The sequence below is a fragment of the Saccoglossus kowalevskii genome, chromosome 7 (assembly GCF_978046115.1).
Source record: "Saccoglossus kowalevskii chromosome 7, keSacKowa6.1, whole genome shotgun sequence".
Lineage (NCBI taxonomy): Eukaryota > Metazoa > Hemichordata > Enteropneusta > Harrimaniidae > Saccoglossus > Saccoglossus kowalevskii.
The window spans coordinates 19,448,955-19,471,796 of NC_140647.1; the positions used below are offsets into that span (position 1 = coordinate 19,448,955).

At 33.8% G+C, this 22,842-nt stretch overlaps 1 protein-coding gene across 1 annotated transcript; it reads left to right on the forward strand.

Moving 5' to 3' along the window:
- Window positions 1-181: 181 nt before the first annotated feature.
- LOC100373352 (ceramide synthase 6-like) lies at window positions 182-22,842 on the forward strand. The gene is made up of 8 exons (XM_002732626.4): window positions 182-494; window positions 8,720-8,956; window positions 10,071-10,179; window positions 12,823-12,915; window positions 13,935-14,063; window positions 16,030-16,136; window positions 16,693-16,849; window positions 17,707-22,842. The coding sequence occupies exons 1-8, from the start codon at window positions 325-327 to the stop codon at window positions 17,833-17,835; spliced, it is 1,131 nt and encodes a 376-aa protein (XP_002732672.1). The 5' UTR covers window positions 182-324; the 3' UTR covers window positions 17,836-22,842.

Consider the following 22,842-nt stretch of genomic DNA (forward strand, 5'->3'; position numbering starts at 1 on the left):
GTTGAAAAGCAAATAATATAATAAAATTTTATTTTTAAGTGACAAGCGAACCTTTTAGCGGAAAATAAACACACTGTCGTTAAATATGTATAGCAGGGCTTCAACTTTCGCGTTAAAAAAATACAAAAAACTTTCCCTCTCACAGAATGGTACAATCTACTCAGGGTGGCTGCTCATTTCCGGATCCGGCAAGACATCGCCCGACTTTCCCTTTTCCATGCTTTGAATCTCGATTTTTGGCAGTGTGTTTCGTGCAATATTTTCTTATTCGGGGCCTAGAAACGATATTACTATAAACTAAATAATCTAGTGTTGACTGTTGCCATGCCAGTTGCTAACTCTTGGTTTTGGAATGAGCGTTTTTGGCTACCGATCAATGTGACATGGGCGGATTTGAGAAATTCGGATGAAGCCAGATATCCACAAGCAGAGGATCTTTACTCAGCCTTCCCTTACGCTATCTTGATCTTTTTGATCAGAATAGTTTTTGAAAGGTAAGTACATGTCTTTTTAATCTCTAACGCTATCAACAAGTTCACGATTATTATTATGTTCATAGACAGCATTGTTGCTGTTTTCACGCCGTGTTCTGCGGAGTGTTCCTTACAATGTGTTGTGCCGCTTTCCTTCTACAAAACATGCCGGGTTTATCTGCTGTCATGGTCGTACGTTTCTAATCTATTGTGTCCTTGTGACTGATGAACCTCAAGCAACATGTCCTTCACGTGGATATTGCATTTTATCTTCGATATACAACACTTGTTCGGATCGTCGGATTGTTTCAATTTAATACATAAAATATTGTTTATTAAAATTGTGACGTACGCGCTGGATGGTTGTATGGCGTGTATATTTGTTATGGTACAATTCAAATTTGTATTGTTTTACAAAGTGCAGAGTTTTGTAATATCATTTATTGGGCAGATTAATTTATGATCTTCTCAACCCATCATAAATTTACGTAAATCTGTCTACTGTCAAACTAGCAATTACATACTTCGATACTCAAGGTAAAAGTACTTGACCTTTTTTTTATTGGTCAACAAATTTCATTCATGAATATTCATTTAATATTTTGGCATTTTGCCTCGTATTGTTTAAATTAATCACTTCACTTATGCATTAGATACACAGGTGTAGAATGAGTCACAGATTTTATCAGTGTGAATCACCAAGGTTTTATAAAAGATGGGTATACTAGTATGTATGAATTGCAAGTTGATCACAAATTTGCATGTCAAACGTGCATTTCTAGAAATCCTACTCCTAGTGTAAGCCTTGACTGTTCTGTGATGCCATTGGTTAAAATATACTTGATTGATAATCGTATTTATTAGCTCCTAATATCTCTTGGTTAAGATAAAAATGGTCATACATAATAAAACAAGTCAAGAAAAAAAAACAACAACAAAAATGCAAAGCTCCAAACTCATTCAAAACACAGTCACTGTCTGGTATTAAGACTGGTCTTAATGAACTGAGCTATGGGAAGTGACATATGATTGTTGCTCATAATGGAAATAAATTAATCACTTGCACTACTGGTTCCAAAATTATTAATATGAATTTCTGCTTTGTTAAATACATGCAGTCTATGTGCCCTGTATGCTGGGCAATTCATTTTTTCATCTTCAACTTTGTTTTGTTTTTTACTTGCAAGATCCTGAAATCTTCATCGCATATCACTGTATCATTGTACAAAATCAAGTGCACGTAGCATATGTAAATTTTTTGGATCACCAGTCCAGGATAATTAATATAGGCTGGAGAAATACATACTGTTATTATACATCTGTCACTGTAATGCCATAAGTTACAGCGTGCCTTAATTTTGCGGTATTTTACAAGATATTTTCATACTACCATTTTAGGAAATAAAATCAAACATGGCTGCCACCAGGGTGATCGGACTCCACACAAAAAAGTTTGCTGGATTTTGGCAGTCCCATGACGTATTCTTGAAAGGAAAAGATATAAGGTTATTACGAAGATACCTAAAAGTATGCACTCAGATAGTACGACGTTGCATCGACCTCCGCTGCGCATTGGCTGATACTTGCGCTGTACTGTCTTTGTGTATACTTTGAGGTATCTTCGTAATAACCTCATATTATTATAATGTAATAAATTTTGTTGATATATTATAAACTGGCAAGTATAATTAATTTTGCGAGAGACGAATTTTCGTGAGTCACTGAAAATCATATTTTATAGCAGTGGGGAGATTTTAGAATAGTTTCACACTTATCTCAACCCTAATGAGCGTAAACTTCAAGGCGCATAAAACAAGGGACTGTTGATCAAAGGAACAGGGAACAAATAAACGATATGAAGAAACTGCTTTTATTACTCATCATTGGAAAAGGTTTTATAGCAGTGAACATTTCTCTGGGATCCCTTGACTCAGAATGTCAGTGACTTTTGCAAAATTTTGTTTTTATAAATGTTACAAATTCATAAAATCATGAAAATTCTTAACTGTTAACAGTAATATCATTACACTACTGAGCACACATTGCCAAATATTATCTATATTAAAGGTAATGAAATGTACCTATTGTTAAAAATGTGTAGCTTGGAGATTAAAGAGGGTGTGACCTCACTGAAAACAAGCATTGAGAATTGTGTCTGTGTTGCCAATCCTTATTAACAATAGAGGCATTAGAACTTATTCTTCAAAATGGCTGATTATACTATTTCTATGGCAACATGACGAACGTGTCCTCTATTACGTATGAAGTTAAGTACCAACAAGTAGTGCCTTGGTTTATTTCTCAAGTTGTTGTCTATATACTAGGAATGTACCAGACTGATTCCCATGTTGGGAAGATGTTCAACAGATTTTATCCGGATTTTAGCATATTATGCGGGATGTTCTTTGATGTCAAGTTTTTGTGTATCAGGAACATTACTGTGCTTCAATTTGAAATCTGACCCCAAATTATTTTCATTTCTGAATGCAAAATTCATTACAAATTGAAAAACAGTTTTAACACATGGCCTGATGAAAGTCTCCATAGATAGCTGAAATTAAATTAAAATAACAGGTGTCAGCAAATGATCTGTTAATATAAGTTAGTTAGAATTATTTAAAATAAATGCTAGCAATAAAACTAATTCATGTTTTCTACAATACTGTTGTTTTTATCTTTCTTCAAAGTTATATGAATCTTCATTCAAATTAGGGTGTGCAATGAACTCTAAACATTGACGATCATTTTCTTAGCAAGTTTAACTGTTATAAACAGCCCTTATGAAGTTCCTGTCAAATCATTTTTCATTGGCTTAGTTAAATATATGTGACTATGAATATTACAGCAGTGACTTATGTCACAATTATTATTATTGCGAATATGTGTAGATTTCATCCACAAAAGTTTACAAAATTAGACAAAATTGCCAATGAATTATTCTGCTGCTGGCTTTGCCTCACATGAGGCTTTATCTTGATAAACAAATTTGAGTTGTGGAAACCAAACAAATTAAAATTATTGCAGGCATCATTCAAACACAGAATGTTTCCCTGATAAGTTACAAATACATACTTGCTCTACTAGAAGTGCATCATCCAATGGAATCACAAATAAACCCAAAATCACATTTACTGTATAGCTGGATTATAAAATACCGTGTAAATGGTAGAGAAATAAAAATTGCTAGAGTATGTCCTACTAATCCAGCAAATAAAGTAATGTATATTTGTGCTAGTTACTCCATTGTGACAATAGAAATTAATAAAATCTGCTGGTATTTTGGAAATTTCTCTAAATATTTGCCTTATTTGTAATGAATTATATACTGCAAGTATGAAACAAACATAAAGCCAAGGGGAAACTATGTAATTTTCTGTGTTTAAACATGATTAGATACATGTATACTCTATGTATAGCTATATATTTCCAAGTATTTTTTCAGTTTGTCTAATAACTTTAATGACTAGTAGCTACAATATAGTAAATATTAAAACAAGTTTACTGTTTAGGTTCAAGTTATGGATCATCTGTTTGAAACAAATCCCTAAATACTGCCACCATCTTGGAAATAGTTGGACAATAACAACCTACATGTGTTGAATCCCATGTATTCAAAAGATCAGTTCATAATAAAACTTGCAAATGTAAAGCAGTATTCTTTATTTCATTTTAATTTGACTCCTACCAGCTTTTTCTCAATTTTTTTTTGTCCAAAATAGTAAAACATAGCTAGCATGTTATTTTAGACTATTTAATTTATACTTTTACTACCAATAATTCAAGATTCAGCAACAATTGCATTCTTAAAATAAGAATGTTAAATCATAGACCTTAGAAGGTCTATGGTTAAATCAATTAAATCAAATCAAATCAAAATGCTGATATGCCCCATGCAATGATCTCTTGCTGAATTTAACCCCCAAAGTGTCACACATTTCTGTACCTTCTAAGGGTACAAATTTTTTCAATTATTTTCCTTATAAAAATCAACCGGTTGTCATCAAAGTTCTGGGAAAAAAGGATGTTTGACTTTTAGGGATATGTTGATTCAGGCATTGAATTGAAACTGTAATTGCTGTATTTAAAAGCGCATCTCTAAAAGAAGCACACATAAACCTAAATTTGTATTTGTTTTATGTGGGATCATCATAACATGACTTATTATGACCATAGACGCACATCTGTCATTTACGTAAGCTTGTCATGATACCTTGACCTGCTTGCCGCATATAAATGTTACCACAAGCCATTGTAATTATATGCCTATTTGGTCTCATTCAGTAGCTTGCAAATGCACCAATCAGCATGCTTCTTTTAATGAGATCAACCAATCAGCATGCTTCTTTTACTGAGATCCAACCAATCAGTCAACTTGTAGTAGCAGACCATCCTTTATGAACAAGCACTGATAAGTTAATATCTTTCATGGCATTTACTCCTGGATATCAGAGTATTTTGAAGCGTAGCAGATTGTGTATTTATCAGAAGCAAGAATTGACGTTGGGTTATGAGCCGTATATAGTGAAAGCACTTATTATGGTCAAACAAGTCATTATTTAATATTGTAACAACTATACAAACGCAATGTACCGGGGGGTACTCCTAACAAAAAATTCGATTAATCATGTGGAAAAATTAAAACGAGCATTTCTAGACAGTTAACAAAACAAATTGAAATATTATTCGCTCCAACAGAACAAATAAAGTTTGTATTTATGGATACAATATTGTGTGTTCTATTGCTGGCTGCCGTCCAAAGGAAGTACAAGTTTGAACCCGTTTGTTGATATCTAACTAATTTCCATTGTATTGCTGTATTCCATGGCAACGACTTCTCTATTCAAACCTATGTTTTGAGGCATCCATGTACTGTTGTATCTACCGTATCACCATCATGCTTATTGAAGTAAAATGTCCTGCTATGCACAAAAGCAAACAATAAAAATAATTTTACTTACTGATATATCCGAAATATATTTCGACGACAGTGCCATCTAAAGACACTACCCCCCCCCCCCCCCATCTAAAAAAAATAACACAGGTATTCAAACATAGGGACAAATAAAACTAACTTGTTGAAAGCATAATGGGATTTGCAGAGCTTAACTCATAAAGTATCTCTGTAAGGCGCAGGGTATTCATAAAAACATTAAGTCTACTGATTTATAGCTTTCTGGTTACTCATTGCAGAATATTTCAGCCTAACCTTGAGAAAGATACCAGACAGTCATAAACCATGTGAATATATTTATATAAAACATTTTCATTGTATAATACATCCATGTTCTCGGGCCTCTAAGAAGTTGCCACTGTTTTGGTTGGCATAGCTATTAACATTCAAGAGTGGCCAGCTGGCTACCAAGTCTCATTCCCTCAAATATGCCTTTGTTTGAATTGATTGACATATTTAATGTCAAGCAATACAGAATACACTGTGTTTTGCTATCAGAACTTGCGAAAATGCAGGAGAAACAATAAATTTGCTTTTATTAGTACCGCCAACATTTTTTTACTTTGTCGCCAGAGACCTGGAACAAAAATGTTGAGTCTTCTAAGTTTTAAAATTGTTGGAGTTTCCAATGATTTTAACTTCATGACATAGTTAATTATTTTTGTACATGTATGTACAACAGTCTTCACTTTAACGATTAAATATATACCATATTTGCTCTATTAAATAGCGCTTGTGCTTAAATATGTAAATAAAAGAAGCGATGGTTCAATGAACATATTAATAACATGTTTCAATGAACTAACATACAGTATTGGCAATGTTTGATTTCAAGAAAACCAAAAATTTGAATGATTTAGTATACAATAAATCCAATAATATTAATTTTCACATGTACTTTTATTGAAGATGTGCTTCTAATAGAGCAAATACGGTAGTCATTGCTTGCATTAATTACCTGCAAAATTGTGTGAATATTAATGCACTAGAGAATGTTGTGAATATCATTGATGCATTAAAAAAATGTTAAAACACACTTGTTGATGTGATTCATGGTCATCATCAGGCCAAGGTTTGCCATCAACTATAGGAATTACTTTATGCATATACTATTTACATTACTCTGCTAGAAATTTGTTGATATTTGATTATTTATGGTGTCAGTGAGGGCAATATTTTGTGATCATCCTATTTTCTCTGCTAAAATACATGTATTTTGTAATCTTCACTGACTCTGGGAAATTCATGAAAATTTGTCTTATTTGTCTAATTAAAAATTAATTGCATTACAGTATATTTATATATAAAGAGAGAATTCATGTACCGGTACCTGTACCTGTCAGATGATGATCTCCTGCAATCTATTTTGGATGAATGTAATTACTGTTTTTCTGGTAATAATATGAGGTTATCACGAGAATACCGTAAAGTATGCATAAAGACAGTACAGTGGGAGTATTAACTGATGCGCAGGGGAGGCGATGCAACTGCGTACTGTCTGTGTATTATTATACATCTTTTCCTCCTAAGAATACATCATGGGAATGCCAAAATTCCAACAGTTAGAATAGATTTAGTGACCTTCTTTATGTAGGATCCGGTCAAACCCTGGAGACTGCCATGTTTGTTTGTTTTTATTACAGGACGCTTACACACACGTAATTGTTCCATATTTGAAATTCAAATTTCCTAATATGGTAGGATGCGAATACCCAGTGCAATACTGCAAAATTATGGCACACTGTTACTTATGGCGTTACTGTGACAGATGTATAATAATAATGTTTATTTTAAACTGTTCAATTATGATGTCTTTGTGAATATATCACAGCTGTAGTGTATTGATTGATGTAGGTCGCTTGTGTTACCTACTTGCCAAACAAAATTCAATATTGTTTAAATATCCATGCATATACTCTGAAAGCGTAAATGACTTTTCAAGTATTTTATTGTTCACTTCCATCCCCAGATGTTGATGATATAACTAACCTTGTATTTTGCAAACCATGCATTTCCACAAGTCAGTAAACATTACCCTGGGCTTGGTAGGACAAGAGGTGTTTTGGGGGGCACATTTTGGGGCTATTTTAAAGGAACATGCATTTATGGACACTAGAAACAATTTTGCCACTATAATAGTCGGTAACGAGCGTTGCCCGGCGAGTTATTGCAGCCGAGTAGTTCATTAATTTTCTAAAAATAAAACTGGTTTAATCTAAGAATGTTGAATTGTGTTAATGTAACGAGTTATTGTTTCATGTTTGAGCAAAAGATGAATGAGTTATCCTGTCTTATATCTACACGTTATCTAATGAGTGAACTTCATGAATGGCCTTTGTTTACCCAAACTACGTTAGTGGTATTGTTGTGGATGAGGACAAGGCCTAGATGATTTAACTATGTTAAACATCAGGAAACTTGTACTCACTTTTGTTTTGTATTCTAGAATCTGTTGGTGTGTTGAGTTGAATAACTTGAGTTCTAATATTAGGGCTTCAGAGTTGAGAGAGTACATTTTTTCAAGGCCAAATATGCTAAAATTGTCATAGCATATATAGAAATACAATACAAGGAATAAAACTTCACCAAGACGTTCTCAATAGACAGCAATGTAGATATTTGATACTGTAGAATACTTTATTTTCGCTTGGAATTAATTTTCGCTATTTTCGCTGAAGGGATGATTCCGTGAAAATAAAATCCAGCGAATATACTTTTTTTCCTATATTTCACATTAAACTCATGAAAAATCAGTGAAAATAAATTCCAAGCAAAACGCCCAAAAAGCCTTTTCAGCGAAAATTAATTCCAGCGAAAATAAAGTATTCCACAGTATTTAGAAATCATACCATATATACGCTTAACGATTTTGTTAAGTATCTGCATTTTGAAATGTTATTCCCCCAGAAATGATAATACAGAAAATAAGTGAATAATAATAAAGAAAACAATAAATTTATTAAAAGTTGATGGTTGTGGCGCTGCAGTATATTAGATATGGGTCTAATAGTGACTGATGTAACATGTGTAAAAAACATTGCCTGGCCATTCCCAGCAATTAAATCATTAGTCAATTATTGATTACCAATATAAATTAACCACAAAATCAGTTTAAGGATGAATAAATAAATTATAATAAATTTCAGATTTTTCCAGTGAAGATCACAAAAAATAATCCTGTCATTTTATTCCCGAAAAGTGGAATGTTTCAGTACATGAAATCTTAAATGAATATGTGAATGTATATTTTCATGTGGTTTAAAATATGAACAATGTTCTTATTATTAATTTCTAGATTTGTAGCAACTCCAGTTGCTCTATGTATTGGTGTCAAGGCTGGCAGAGTCAATAAAGCAGAGTCAAATACTATTCTGGAGAAAGTATTTAAGACTGTTACACAGTATCCATCGAAAAAACATGTCCAGGGATTGGCTAAACAGTTGGACTGGTCTACTCGACAGGTGGAGAGATGGTTTAGACATCGGCGTAATCAGGAAAGACCAACATTGTTGACAAAATTCTGTGAAAGCAGGTATTTTTTTTTTATTAATTCATTCATTCGACATTTGTTCCTGTGCACAATTTCTGAATTGAAAAAAGCTATTTTCGTATCCATATTTAGCTTACCTGGCTATGAGCTATTGGAATCATCTGTTGTCTGTCTGTGAACAACATCCTCTCAAAAAAACAGCTTTAATCTTTTGACTTTTTTTTTTTTTTTGGTGTGTACCTTTCTTTGAATTTATGTTGAAATTGAAAAATTTATCCATCTATCTTATGTAAATAAGTTAAAAAAAAACACATTAAAAAATGGACCTTTTTCACTCTTTCTGTTAACTAATGTGTTGTGCCTTGGCTGGATTTGTATTATATTTGTTTATCTTGGGTTTTGTTGTTAACAGAAAACAAATTTGTGACTTCAATTAGAAAAATGTTTTGGCCCATGTTTGATTTAAAAAAATTTACTTCCCTTGGATTTTTTTAAACAAGGGAACAGGGGCGCAACACCCTCATGCCATGGCAATGCGCCCCCTTACCCTGGGAAGCAGATCCTCTGGCAACCATAAAATCCTGATTTACCGGGGATCACATGTGGCCACAGTGACCTGTCTGATAGTAATTTTGGCCCCAAGGAAGCCATAGAATGCTCCATTTTAACTTAGAATTAACAAAAACTCCACACCCTGGTAGGGAGAACCCCCCACTTGGTGGCACCGCTAAATTGCATTTTTTCCTGGAAAAACACCTGCTTCCAATCTAACACCAAATATATGTTACTTCAAAAGTTAATTTATTGTTTGTTTCTGAGTATCTGCAAATAGATAAGCAAATGTGTTCCAAATTAAAATGAAACAAAAAAACTTAGAATAGTAGCAAATATACTGTAGAATAATTTATTTTCGCTTGGAATTTATTTTCGCTATTTTCGCTGAAGGGATGATTCCGTGAAAATAAAATTCAGCGAATATACTTTTTTTCCCTATATTTCACATTAAACTCATCAAAAATCAGAGAAAATAAATTCCATACAAAAGGCCCAAAAGACCTTTTCAGCGAAAAATTAAATCCAGCGAAAATAAAGTATTCCACAGTCGTAGCTTTAAATTTAGTGTGATTGAATTACTAATTAAAGTTGTTTATTTCAGTTGGCGATTTACATTTTATACAGCTGCATTTATTTATGGATTCCAGCATATGAAAGAACTGAAATGGTTCTGGGATACAAAGTACTGTTGGATTGATTACCCTTATCAGGTATAGTATACAGTCTTTCATGTTCTAATCACTTTTTTTTTATAACCAACGTTATATAATTATTTGTACAATGTAGCTAAATTTTGGCGGCTTCTCAGAAATCAACAATCAACTTTCAAAAACTCTCATACAAAAAACTTTTTCACTTGCATTTATTTCTAAATATGGAACAATCGTAGATGTGTTGTCAATTTTTATTGTCACTGCTGAACACAACTACAATCAATCCAATGACTAAAATACTAAGAGTTACCGACTGTACGAAAACTTGAAGCGAGGGAGTCGTCACCTGTGCATGCGTCAGGTGGCCATAGCATGTCATTGTTTACAAACAAGCGTTTACCCATGAGCCTTTGCATTTTCCTAGTTGTGTTATTTGTTTTCTATCAATTAAAAAAAAAAAATGTGACCTTATTGGCTTAATACCACATTGAAAAACTGAGTCCATTTGTCTTGTGAGGCCTGTTTGCACAGGCGACTCGGCATCAAATGCGGTAACATACAAACATAACACATGCCTCTGATTTCTGTTTTCCCCAAGCAAAATCAGAAGTTTGCTACATTGTATATGTAGTTTTTCTTTACATCAATTCTTGAAATGAAATGGACGAGGACATATTGTATATTTCGACTATCAAGTATATTTTCTTGAATTTTACTTCAACATAAATTATTGTTGTCGCTGTGTTGCCATGGTAAGGTAAAATTACGTATGGTAGCCCTAAGTTGTACAACTTCGGTTTAAAAGTTGCCATGGTAGGGTGTCCTTGTAAAATTGTGTATCTTATAGCCCTGGGTTGTATGACTTTGGTTTAAATGGTGCCATGGTAGGATAATCTTGTAAAATTGTGTATGGTAGCTCTAGGTGACTTTAGTTTCAAAGGTTTTTATACTTTTACATGCTTCGTCTTTGCCAAGAGCAATTGTGTAAATTTCTTAAAGCTTTCGTCTGAATAGTGTCGCAACTGAAAGCCTTCCTACGCAGTTAAGATCATGATGTCTTAGTTTTTCAATTACTGAATTAGTCATTTAAAAGTACAATCTTGAACCTTTCGGGGATATTCAAGGTCACTAAATTATGAAAATTTGCATATGTAGATATCAGTTTTGTAATTACAGGGATATAAACATATTTTGAATGGGAATTGTGATTCCTCATTTATATTTACAGTTATCCCTAGTAGTAAAAAGTAAAAAAAAAATATGAGTGGTTTCAACTTTAGTAAATAATTAAGTATATACAGTTGAGTTTGTTAAATATTGAATGTATTAGGTATTGCTTTAATTGACTCTTGAGTCTTTTGGATTAACCTATCTATCTGTGTGTATGTATGTCTGTTCAACTGATATCTCAAAAACCACTTTTTATCTGATTTCAGTGAAACTTACCGTAGTACATAGATGCCAGAGACATTGCACAGACCTGATTAGTCTTAACAATGTGCATATTAATTACATAATTTGCATAATAGTTAGCCAGTTTTCAGGTTTTTCAAAATCTAATTGTCACATTTCAATAATATTTGTAATATATATGATATGCTTGTATACAACGCCCAGACCTGATTGGATTTGGGTTGAAATATTTGCATAAATTATCAAATTTATAAGTGTTCCAAAGATATCTCCAGTATCACTCATCAAATTTGAATAAAACTTGTTACAATAAGTTCTGATTACATGAAATCCATGCATGAAATTTACCATTTTCTTATTTCTCAATTGCACGATTTAATTTAAACATACATGTAGGTACCAAATACTGCAAGCTTTAACTTTTTCATCAGAAATTCACAAAATAGTCTTGTTTATAGTTTGCACTTTTGTTAAAAAGATTGGGACAGAAATAACCAAATTTTTTGAGAAAAAAAATGAAAATTGACCAAAATTAGGTTTCATTTCCTGAAATATTGAAGAATACAAGAAAAAAAGTGCAGAAAATTTCGGCGAGTCTGGAGGTGAAAAGGCTAATATAGTACATCTCAAGGATAGAGCTATATTAGCTGACAGACATCTGATTTGAGCAGCAAATATTAAGTCTATAATTAATTTGAAATATTGCGTATTTGTACTCAAATACCCTTGGCACACAGGCTTCTTTGATTTGGGTAGCTGTCAAAAATAGAATTTTATTTTAATTTCTAAATCCTATACTTGTCGATAATTTCCCATTTTAGCTTAGCAACGAGGAAACCAGAAACTCATTTGACGTCTGCATCTATGTTATCTGAAAGTGCTTTCCTGGTGACCCTGAAAAAAATATCCTATATCATCAATGATCAAGTGATAAATTATTCAATTCATTTATGGTATTCATATTAAAACAAAACAAAAACCGATTGATTTATTTTACCGTGGTAAAATAGAGGAAAAACTAGGGCCCAAATGGTTTAATTTTGTTCTTCTGGAAGTCTCCATCCCTGCATACACTCTAAACTTGTTGCACCAATGTTGTCAGCTCCTCCCTATAATCAGTTAGCTGACACAATTTCACAAGTTCTTTTTGGGAGATTTTAATTTTGACTTAAAATCTTTACAAACTCATTCTTGTTAGAGGAGATACTGGATTGTGTTCATGTTATCATTATCATATCATTATCATATCATTATCATATGACAAATCTCAATATTATAATTTCACAGAGTTTGACGGATCAACTGGAGAAGTACTATCTATTAGAGCTTTCTTTTTACTGCTCTTTATTGTTCTCACAGTTTTTAGATGTCAAGAGAAAGGTAATTTTTATTGTCTGTTCCTTTCTGATTCATCACATGCATGTGTGGTCTATCTAAAATGTCTATGCTTCTCTCTTAAACGCTAAAAATCAGTTTGTTCGGTTCGGTTGCTGATAAAATCCCGCAATAAAAAGTACAACCCCCTTCAGGGGTCAGATGCTATGAACCCCACCCCACCCCACCCCACCCCACCCCACCCCACCCCATCCCATACCCAATACCCAATACCCATACCCAATACTCCTTTTTTAGGTTTAAAAAAATATTATACATTAATGATTTAAATACCATTACATAACAATTGATTTATTTTGTAAAACAAAATCTACTGCAAACTCATCATAAATCATCGATTAATGTTTTCATGTGATTGCCGTTACTAATGAGACTAAGCTGACCTGACAACTACAAGTGTCAGCATTTGTGTCTTGTGATCTGTTATCAAACTTTGATCCTAGACAAAATATTAAACTTGTAGAATGTTTTTAAAAACTTATTCACCTTTCACATGACTTACTGTAAAACATGTTGAAAAAGCGACATGCAATTTTAACGAATTGTGGTATAATGACGTAATAGCAGAATGTTGATTTAGCGAATCTCTTTTCTCATTGTTGTTTTCCTGTTTTCACAATACTTGTCTGTTGCGCGCCAAAACAAATACGCAGTTATCACCTCCATAAAAACGAAGAAAAACTTTATATCAGTATCACTGTATCAATGTTATTTATTCGTTTTCATTGAATTAATGAGCACAATGAATACGTATATTTTTTTGTGTTAATTTACTTTTCAATAAAGTGTATCTATCATGTCGGTACGTTTTCTTTATGTTGTTTACAAAATGTGTGTGGAGAAAAAAGACGTTGTTTGGTGACCATTTTGAATTTATAATAAAGTCATTAGCGACATCTTGAATTAGCAAATCAGTTCTCTCGCTAAATTCGCTAAAAAGACATGCTTGCGAAAAAGACATGTTTTACAGTATATAAATAACTTGTAATATTCTTTTCTTGTAGGACTTCGTACAGATGTTCATTCATCACATAGCGACTGTAATGTTAATTGGTTTTTCTTGGGTGGTCAACATGATTCGTGTCGGTGCTTTAATTATATTAACCCATGATGTGTCTGATATCTTTTTAGAGGTAAGAAATTTCTAATCTGAAATCTCATCACATTCTGGTTTCACACTAAAATTATAATTTGTATCAGGATGCGGGAAATATAATTTATTTTGAAAAAAAAAAAAATTCTGCTGAATGACGTTATTTGTTTTTTATTGGTTGTGATACCTATATATTGTAATCTGCTTTTTATTTTGGGAGAGACACATTTTGTGAATCAGTGAAGATCGTGAAATTTTGGTAAAAATTTTGCTGCTATCCTATGAAGTGAAGTACCACTGACCAGCAAAATTTGTTTGCTAATGCCATAAAATCTTTAAATCATGTACATTTCTAGCAGTGAAAATTGAATGGTTTTCAATAATCAAGCCTAGATTTGATAGTGAAATGAAGCGAAAATCAACCAGTTTTGAAATAGTGGACTCTAACGTCTTTAGTGTAAATAATTGGGTTGTCTTTTCTAATATTGGACCAGAACGAGTGGAGTTCAATTGTTTTCATTTTTGGATTACAGTTAACTATTGTTTGTGTTTACTATTTGTTTTTAAAAATAAAACTTGGGGGGGGGGGGGTTCTTGACCAATTGGGGCACATGTTTTCATGTTGTCATCTATGAGGAATTTAATTTTGAGACTTGCCATGTATGCAAATCATTCCTAAGACGTGGATTCAGTGTATCTCCACTAATTGTCAACATGCCAAAAGTAAGTGGTATTGATGAGATACCTGCTTCCTGATATATCATTTCAAATTATATCATGTTTTTTTCTAAATACAGAATGACATGCCCAAATCATGACAGATGTCCTCATTATAATGATAATAAACATGTCTGCCCTTCAGGACACAAAGTGGTTTTTATTCACTTTTTCCAGCCTGTCCTGCTTTTATACTTTTAGGCAAGAAAAAAAATTCTGTTTCTTGTATCATTGGACACTAACATTTTTATTAACTTGACCCCCACACATGAACACTTGAAATTTACCTAAAAAAAATGTCACAGGCGCACGTTTCTCTCCCTGACCTTAGCACTTTGGATACTGCAAAGTATTATCATTTAAATAGAGAAATTTAATTGCTTATTTAAATTTTAATGTGTTGCAAATAATAATCATTAACATGTACCGGTAATTAATATTTTTCATCGCATCAAATTTTTATGGTCTGAATTTGCACAATATAAGGAATAAAAGCTCAATTTTTAATGTTTTCGACATGTTATAATAATGGCTAGGATTTTCAGCTTTCTGTTTTATTGTGTCTTCAAATATCATTTGAGCTAACACGCACATATTAACAGAGATTCGCCTCTATTCCAAATTACTATTGGTTGGATGCAGTAATCTCCCAATATTTACTGTAATTTGGGCTTATTTTTACTGAACCTTATTTTAGTTTGTTTAGATATGTATATAGCTGGCATGTTTCTTGTTTTTTGTTGAAAGAATTGGTAATCAGATTGATGTTATAGTTTATGTATAAAGCAGTTGAGGAAAATCAGTAGACTGGCAAAGTCGGGACTTCTTTTTTTAGCTCTGCTGTTGACTTTGTTGAGGAGAGCTTATCCTATGAGTGCTTGTCTGTCGCTGTCCATGTCAACTTTTTAGCTCCACTGTTGACTTCGTCCCGACTTTGCCAGTCTAGAAAATCAGCTGTTATCCTTCAGCGCAATATACATCTTTTGTTCACTGGGATCTTGTTATGCGTGAAATCAAACTTCATTGTAGTGACGTCAAATCTTTGAGTGGGATTCATCAAAAGCGGGTATTTCCACACTGCTTTATCTATTTGATGATTGTCAATTTTGCTGAAGTAAGTGTATCTCATATTCCTGTCTGAAAGCTCTGCATTTCGATAATGAACTATGAAAAAAACAGTTCAAAATACAAATCATTTCATTTTTGCTGCTAATGTTAAATCAGCGAATTTTCATGCGAGATCTCGTAGTGAAACTGGAAATCACCTATTATGTCATCTTTTTTCACAGGCTGCAAAGATGACCAATTATGCCAAGTATCAACGAATCTGTGATGTGTTATTTATTATATTTGCCATTATCTTTTTCGTATCAAGATTGATTGTTTTTCCACTCTAGTGAGTACTTTTTATGCATGATCTCTTAATAATGTTTGTCCCAATTACAAGATCTCACTAAAAATAAAATAGAAGTATATTATACCACTGCACAGCACGTGAAACAGGTAGATAAATACATTCCCGACCTCCAACTACATTTATTTTGCCGTGATTTGTTGTGAATCCCAAGGAAGTTTTTTGTTTATAGAAGGCAACTGATAGAATGATTACTTGTAAAATGTCTAATTTTCACGGGGTTTAAATTTTGCTGATTTACCATTTCAGGCATATTCAGTGGGTTTTTAATTCACAGTTTTATCATGTAGATAATGCGTTCTATGCACAGTTTTGCATATTCATTGGATTTTAATTTAGCGCATTTTCCAATCAGTGAAATAAGCAAAAATAAAAACCCAGTGAATAATTAATCCTTTTACAGTATACCTTAAGTTGTACACATCATCCTTAATACACAGTTCAGACCTAAACCAGTGAGTTACCTTCTTGACACAAGACAAAAGATGTACACAGGTGTGCTGAATGATCTCATTTTATAATTGTCTTTTACCTCCAGTGTTTTCAAGAGTGCGGCAATAGAGAGTCGTGAAATTTGTGGTCCATGGCCTTCTTGGTGGATCTTCAATATATTATTGCTAGTATTACAACTTTTACACATCTTCTGGTTCTCCATTATTATGAGAATGGTATACAAGTCTCTAACACATGGCAAGGTAAGATAAATTCAATATGTGGTCCTCCTGTGATAAAGATGTGGCGAATGCCCATGAACTTAAATATACCATTTTGGAGTGCAAAGTTAAAATTATCTACTATCATGTTGTATTTCCTAGTTTGATTTATTGCCAAGTTCTTTATCAACAAATGTTTGTCTTCTGGTACCTATTAGCAGTCAGTGACACACATCAATTATCCAGCCAATGAAATGTCTAGATTTACATCCTCGGCTGCTTAGCTCAATTTGCAACTCAACGTTGTATCAAAACAATTTATTCAGAACTTATCCAGCACTCATTTTCACTGGTATTTGAAAGAGTGTTCTTTTTTTAGGCAACCCACTGTAACATTGAAGTGTGCAAACACAAATAAATCAATACATTTAGGGGCAACTTTTCTTCATGTTTCACACTTACTATTTGATTTATGTAGTCTTGATGAATCCATGTACAGATAACTGACAATCTTAAATATAAACATACGTTATTGGAATGATAACAAAGCTTGAAGGGTGTGAATGAGAACAATTTGAACCGCTGTTTTAATGCAAATTCCTGCAGGCATTCTGGGACTGACTGTTGTCTAGACTTTGAACTGGGGGAGGGTATTTTGGGGGTTTAGGGCTGATTGGGTTAATCAGGTTAAAAATTCTTGTTTGAATAAGAGTGTCCTTTAGACATAGTTTAACCTATGACCTGGAAATTGACACTTGGCCATGTGAAATGAATGTATACTATTGTTGGTTCATCCATCAGCCAGTCCCAATTAGGAATATCAAAAACTAACTTGCATATATGTCATACAGTGAGCAAAAAGCGCAATTGAAATCTTTATAATCTTTATTATTGTGAAGGTTGATAGAGACGCTCGTAGTGATTGCGAAGAGAGCAGTACGGATGAATACAATGAGGATGAAGACGCAAAGGGAACATTCATCAATAATGGTAAAATTGGCCAGATGAATTCAACTTACAAACATTAAGAGTCATCAAGTACTTGGAAGCAGTTTTCATTTTTTTTTTTTGTATTTTGCCTGCTTTTATAATTGCAGGCGTAAGTGACTGTTGTCTTGAGAAGCATTATGTATAGATATTGTTGTCGTCTTGTGTATATTGCAGCTGATGTTGATGTAATGAAAATGGTTACTAGAAACCGATTAAGGATTTGTGATTCTAACTTTGCATTTATTACCATTTAATCTCATCCGAGTTGATCTTGCATGCTTGCTTAAAGTAAATCAATTAATGCTCTAATTTCCTGTGATTTATCTAACGTGTCTTCCAAAGGATGAATGTAATGTACTATGTCTCGTACAGGATGTACTGTGAATACTGTAAAACATGTCTTTTTCGCGAGCATGTCTTTTTAGCGAATTTAGCGAGAGAACCTATTAGCTAATTCAAAATGGCCAAGGCTTGGGGATTTGTATACAGTAATCCGGAACATAAAAATTCGGGGCGCTTCCCAATTACACTTGACAGTTTTTCTTTGTTTTTATGGAGATGATAACTGCTCATTTGTTTTGACACACGCCAGACAAGTATTGTGAAAACAGGAAATCAACAATGACAAGAGAGATTCGCTAAATCAACATTTCGCTATTACGTCATTTTACCACAATTCGCTAAAATTGCATGTCGCTTTTTCAACATGTTTTACAGTACTGTGTATGGTTTATATTATCAGCTGACCGTTATTTTTCGTTGATTGCTAAATGGGTTTAAATTGAAACCTGATGAATTTGGATAGTTAACTGCAACGTCAAAACCTTTAAAATGAACCCAGTACAGTAACATACTATCCTGCATGTATAAAGGACATGTCAGTTATTACTATTCATGCGTTGTTTGCATATTAATTTATTGATTTGATGCAAGGTGCTAGAAAACATTATAGTGCTTTCTGATCTGATTTTTTTTTTTGATGCATGACAGTACATCAGCTTTGACCAGCTTCAAAGCAGAGATTAAAATGTACTTATGGAGTATTTAACTATGAGGGCATAAAGCAGGAAAAATAATTGATAGAAGTTCAAATCAAACTGCATCTATTTTCTTATCACCTCCTTATATAATGGGTTACGATAATAATCTACTTATCAAATCTTGTATTGTGAAGTTACAACGTTCTATATTTTCTGGGTTGTAAGAGATAATGTTATTGGATCACATCATGTATCCGAGTTAGCATGAAGATCCTCTTATTAATATTCTGTTTAACTTTACCGTCCACTGTCAACTCCAAATCATGATTTTCTAGTGGTGGGACCATGGTCAAGTAGCCGCTGAAAATGTCAAAACTAGATAAACGTAGATGAAGTTTAGCGAATGACTGTCCAATTTCAGGCAAAACCTAAGATTTGTGTAATTAATTCACAAAGTCTCTAATAATTCAGGAAAAAATGTAAAATAAGTTTAAAAAACGCTTTCTTTGGGCAAAGCATCTTTTGTGTGACTGTTATTTTCAAGTTGGTGTTGGCAACAGAGGCTGAGAAATATGGAAAGCTTACACATGTGCTTTTGTACTGTAACATGTTTTGCTGTTAAAGTAGGATTGTATTTCATGTGTTAGGGTTAGGGTCGACTGACTGAGACTGTTTGCTGAATCCTATCAATGTGCTAGGTATTATCAATTCTCCCACTTGTCTATGTTGTTGTGTAAATCACTAGTAAGCATTTAAAACTTGTTGATTTCTATCATTGTGGAAAATATCTAAAAAAAGCAAACAAGACATGATATCTAAGTTTGCATTTACTTCAAAATAAATGTCAGTATTTTAAAAATATTAAATGACATTTTAGTTTTTATATTGTGTGAATATTACATTGTGCTGTGAACTATTGTAGATTTCCTGTTATGTAATTTATGCTTCTATACGATAATCATAGTTACTAGCCATTACCTATCTGCCGTATTGTTACTAGCCATTACATACCTGCCGTATTGTTACTAGCCATTACCTATCTGCCGTATTGTTACTAACCATTACATACCTGCCGTATTGTTACTATCCATTACCTATCTGCCGTATTGTTACTAGCCATTACATACCTGCCGTATTGTTACTAGCCATTACCTATCTGCCGTATTGTTACTAACCATTACATACCTGCCGTATTGTTACTAGCCATTACCTATCTGCCGTATTGTTACTAGCCATTACCTATCTGCTGTATTGTTACTAGCCATTACATACCTGCCGTATTGTTACTAGCCATTACCTATCTGCCGCATTGTTACTATCCATTACCTATCTGCCGTATTGTTACTAGCCATTATCTATCTGCCGTATTGTTACTAGCCATTACATATCTGCCGTATTGTTACTAGCCATTACCTATCTGCCGTATTGTTACAAGCCATTACCTATCTGCCGTATTGTTACTTTCCATTGCATACCTGCCGTATTGTTACTAGCCATTACATACCTGCCGTATTGTTAATCTCCATTGCATACCTGCCGTATTGTTAATCTCATTACCTACCTGCTGTATTGTTACTCTCCATTACATACCTGCCGTATTGTTACTAGCCATTACATACCTGCCGCATTGTTACTAGCCATTACCTATCTGCTGTATTGTTACTAGCCATTACCTACCTGCCGTATTGTTACTAGCCATTTACTAGCCATTACATACCTGCCGTATTGTTACTAGCCATTACCTATCTGCCGTATTGTTACTAGCCATTACCTATCTGCCGTATTGTTACAAGCCATTACCTATCTGCCGTATTGTTACTAGCCATTACGTACCTGCCGTATTGTTATTCTCCATTGCATACCTGCTGTATTGTTATTCTCCATTGCATACCTGCTGTATTGTTATTCTCCATTGCATACCTGCTGTATTGTTATTCTCCATTGCATACCTGCTGTATTGTTATTCTCCATTGCATACCTGCTGTATTGTTAATCTCCATTACCTACCTGCTGTATTGTTACTAGCCATTACATACCTGCTGTATTGTTACTTTCCATTGCATACCTGCTGTATTGTTACTCTCCATTGCATACCTGCTGTATTGTTACTTTCCATTGCATACCTGCTGTATTGTTACTAGCCATTACATACCTGCCGCATTGTTACTCTCCATTGCATACCTGCCATATTGTTACTAACCATTGCATACCTGCCGTATTGTTACTAGCCATTACATACCTGCTGTATTGTTACTAGCCATTACATACCTGCTGTATTGTGACTCTCCATTACATACCTGCCGTATTGTTACTAGCCATTACATACCTGCCGCATTGTTACTAGCCATTACATACCTGTCGTATTGTTACTAGCCATTACCTACCTGCCGTATTGTTACTCGCCATTACCTACCTGCCGTATTGTTACTCTCCATTGCATACCTGCCGTATTACTAGCCATTACATACCTGCCGCATTGTTACTCTCCATTGCATACCTGCCATATTGTTACTAGCCATTGCATACCTGCCGTATTGTTACTAGCCATTGCATACCTGCCGTATTGTTACTCTCCATTACATGCCTGCCGTATTGTTACTAGCCTTTACATACCTGCCGTATTGTTACTAGCCATTACATATCTGCTGTATTGTTACTCTCCATTACATACCTGCCGTATTGTTACTAGCCATTACATATCTGCTGTATTGTTACTCTCCATTACATACCTGCCGTATTGTTACTAGCCATTACATACCTGCTGTATTATTGTTACTCTCCATTGCATACCTGCTGTATTGTTACTAGCCATTGCATACCTGCTGTATTGTTACTAGCCATTGCATACCTGCAGTACTGTTACTATCCATTACATACCTGCCGTATTGTTACTCTTCATTACATACCTGCCGTATTGTTACTCTCCATTACATACCTGCCGTATTGTTACTCTCCATTACATACCTGCTGTATTGTTACTAGCCATTACATACCTGCTGTATTGTTACTTTCCATTGCATACCTGCTGTATTGTTACTCTCCATTGCCTACCTGCTGTATTGTTACTCTCCATTACATACCTGCTGTATTGTTAGTAGCCATTACATACCTGCTGTATTGTTACTCTCCATCACATGCCTGCTGTATTGTTACTCTCCATCACATACCTGCTGTATTGTTACTAGCCATTACATACCTGCTGTATTGTTACTAGCCATTACATACCTGCCGTATTGTTACTAGCCATTACATACCTGCCGTATTGTTACTCTCCATTACCTATCTGCCGTATTGTTACTAGCCATTACATACCTGCCGTATTGTTACTCTCCATTACATACCTGCTGTATTGATACAACTCCCAATTAGATGTGTGCTATTCCTGTTGTAACTGTCTATTATATAACTTTATCATTGTTGTTCATTACACACATGCTATATTCTTACTGCCCATTACACAACAGCTGCATCATTTTCAAATCAAATGTAATCACATTCTTCCACATCAGACATTCATGATTTTAATATCCACTAAAAGACTAGGATATTTTTTTTCTTCTTGTGTTGCCATTTGTCAGATTGTTTATGTATATCTGACAATTATTTTATATCCTCAGACCTGTATGTAACTGGAAAATTTAAAACAAAATTAATTTATTTTTCTTTCCAAGGAAAAGTTCATACCGGGGTAATAATTATTACTTTTATAAACTTGGCTTAATAAGCCAAAGGTTGGAAAATCGACTTTGAAACTTATCTGACCCCCTAGACATTGTTTGGTGGAACATCCTCCATGATAATTAGCTGGTGATTCAAGCATTGAGAGGATAGAAAGGATGGCCAACTGTATTTGTCCTGATACAAATCGCTAGCTAGTGTATAGTCAGAGTGGTCGTCCTATTCCCACAGTATGATTCTCAATGTTTTGATTCAAACAAACACTATTTTAAGTGATGTTCATTTGTAGTGAATCACCTTCAGTTAATGTTCTTGCAAACGTGATTATTCTTCAGCCTATAACTCTTGCCTACTTGTTGATAAAATAATTAAAATTTACAGCGATAA

Excerpts from the sequence above, each read along its gene's own strand:
- LOC100373352 (XM_002732626.4), top strand. The coding sequence starts at position 325 with ATGCCAGTTGCTAACTCTTGGTTTTGGAATGAGCGTTTTTGGCTACCG. Across the intron at positions 12,916-13,934 it reads TTTTAGATGTCAAGAGAAAG|GACTTCGTACAGATGTTCAT; the intron begins GTAATTTTTATT and ends CTTTTCTTGTAG. Across the intron at positions 16,137-16,692 it reads TTGATTGTTTTTCCACTCTA|TGTTTTCAAGAGTGCGGCAA; the intron begins GTGAGTACTTTT and ends TTTTACCTCCAG.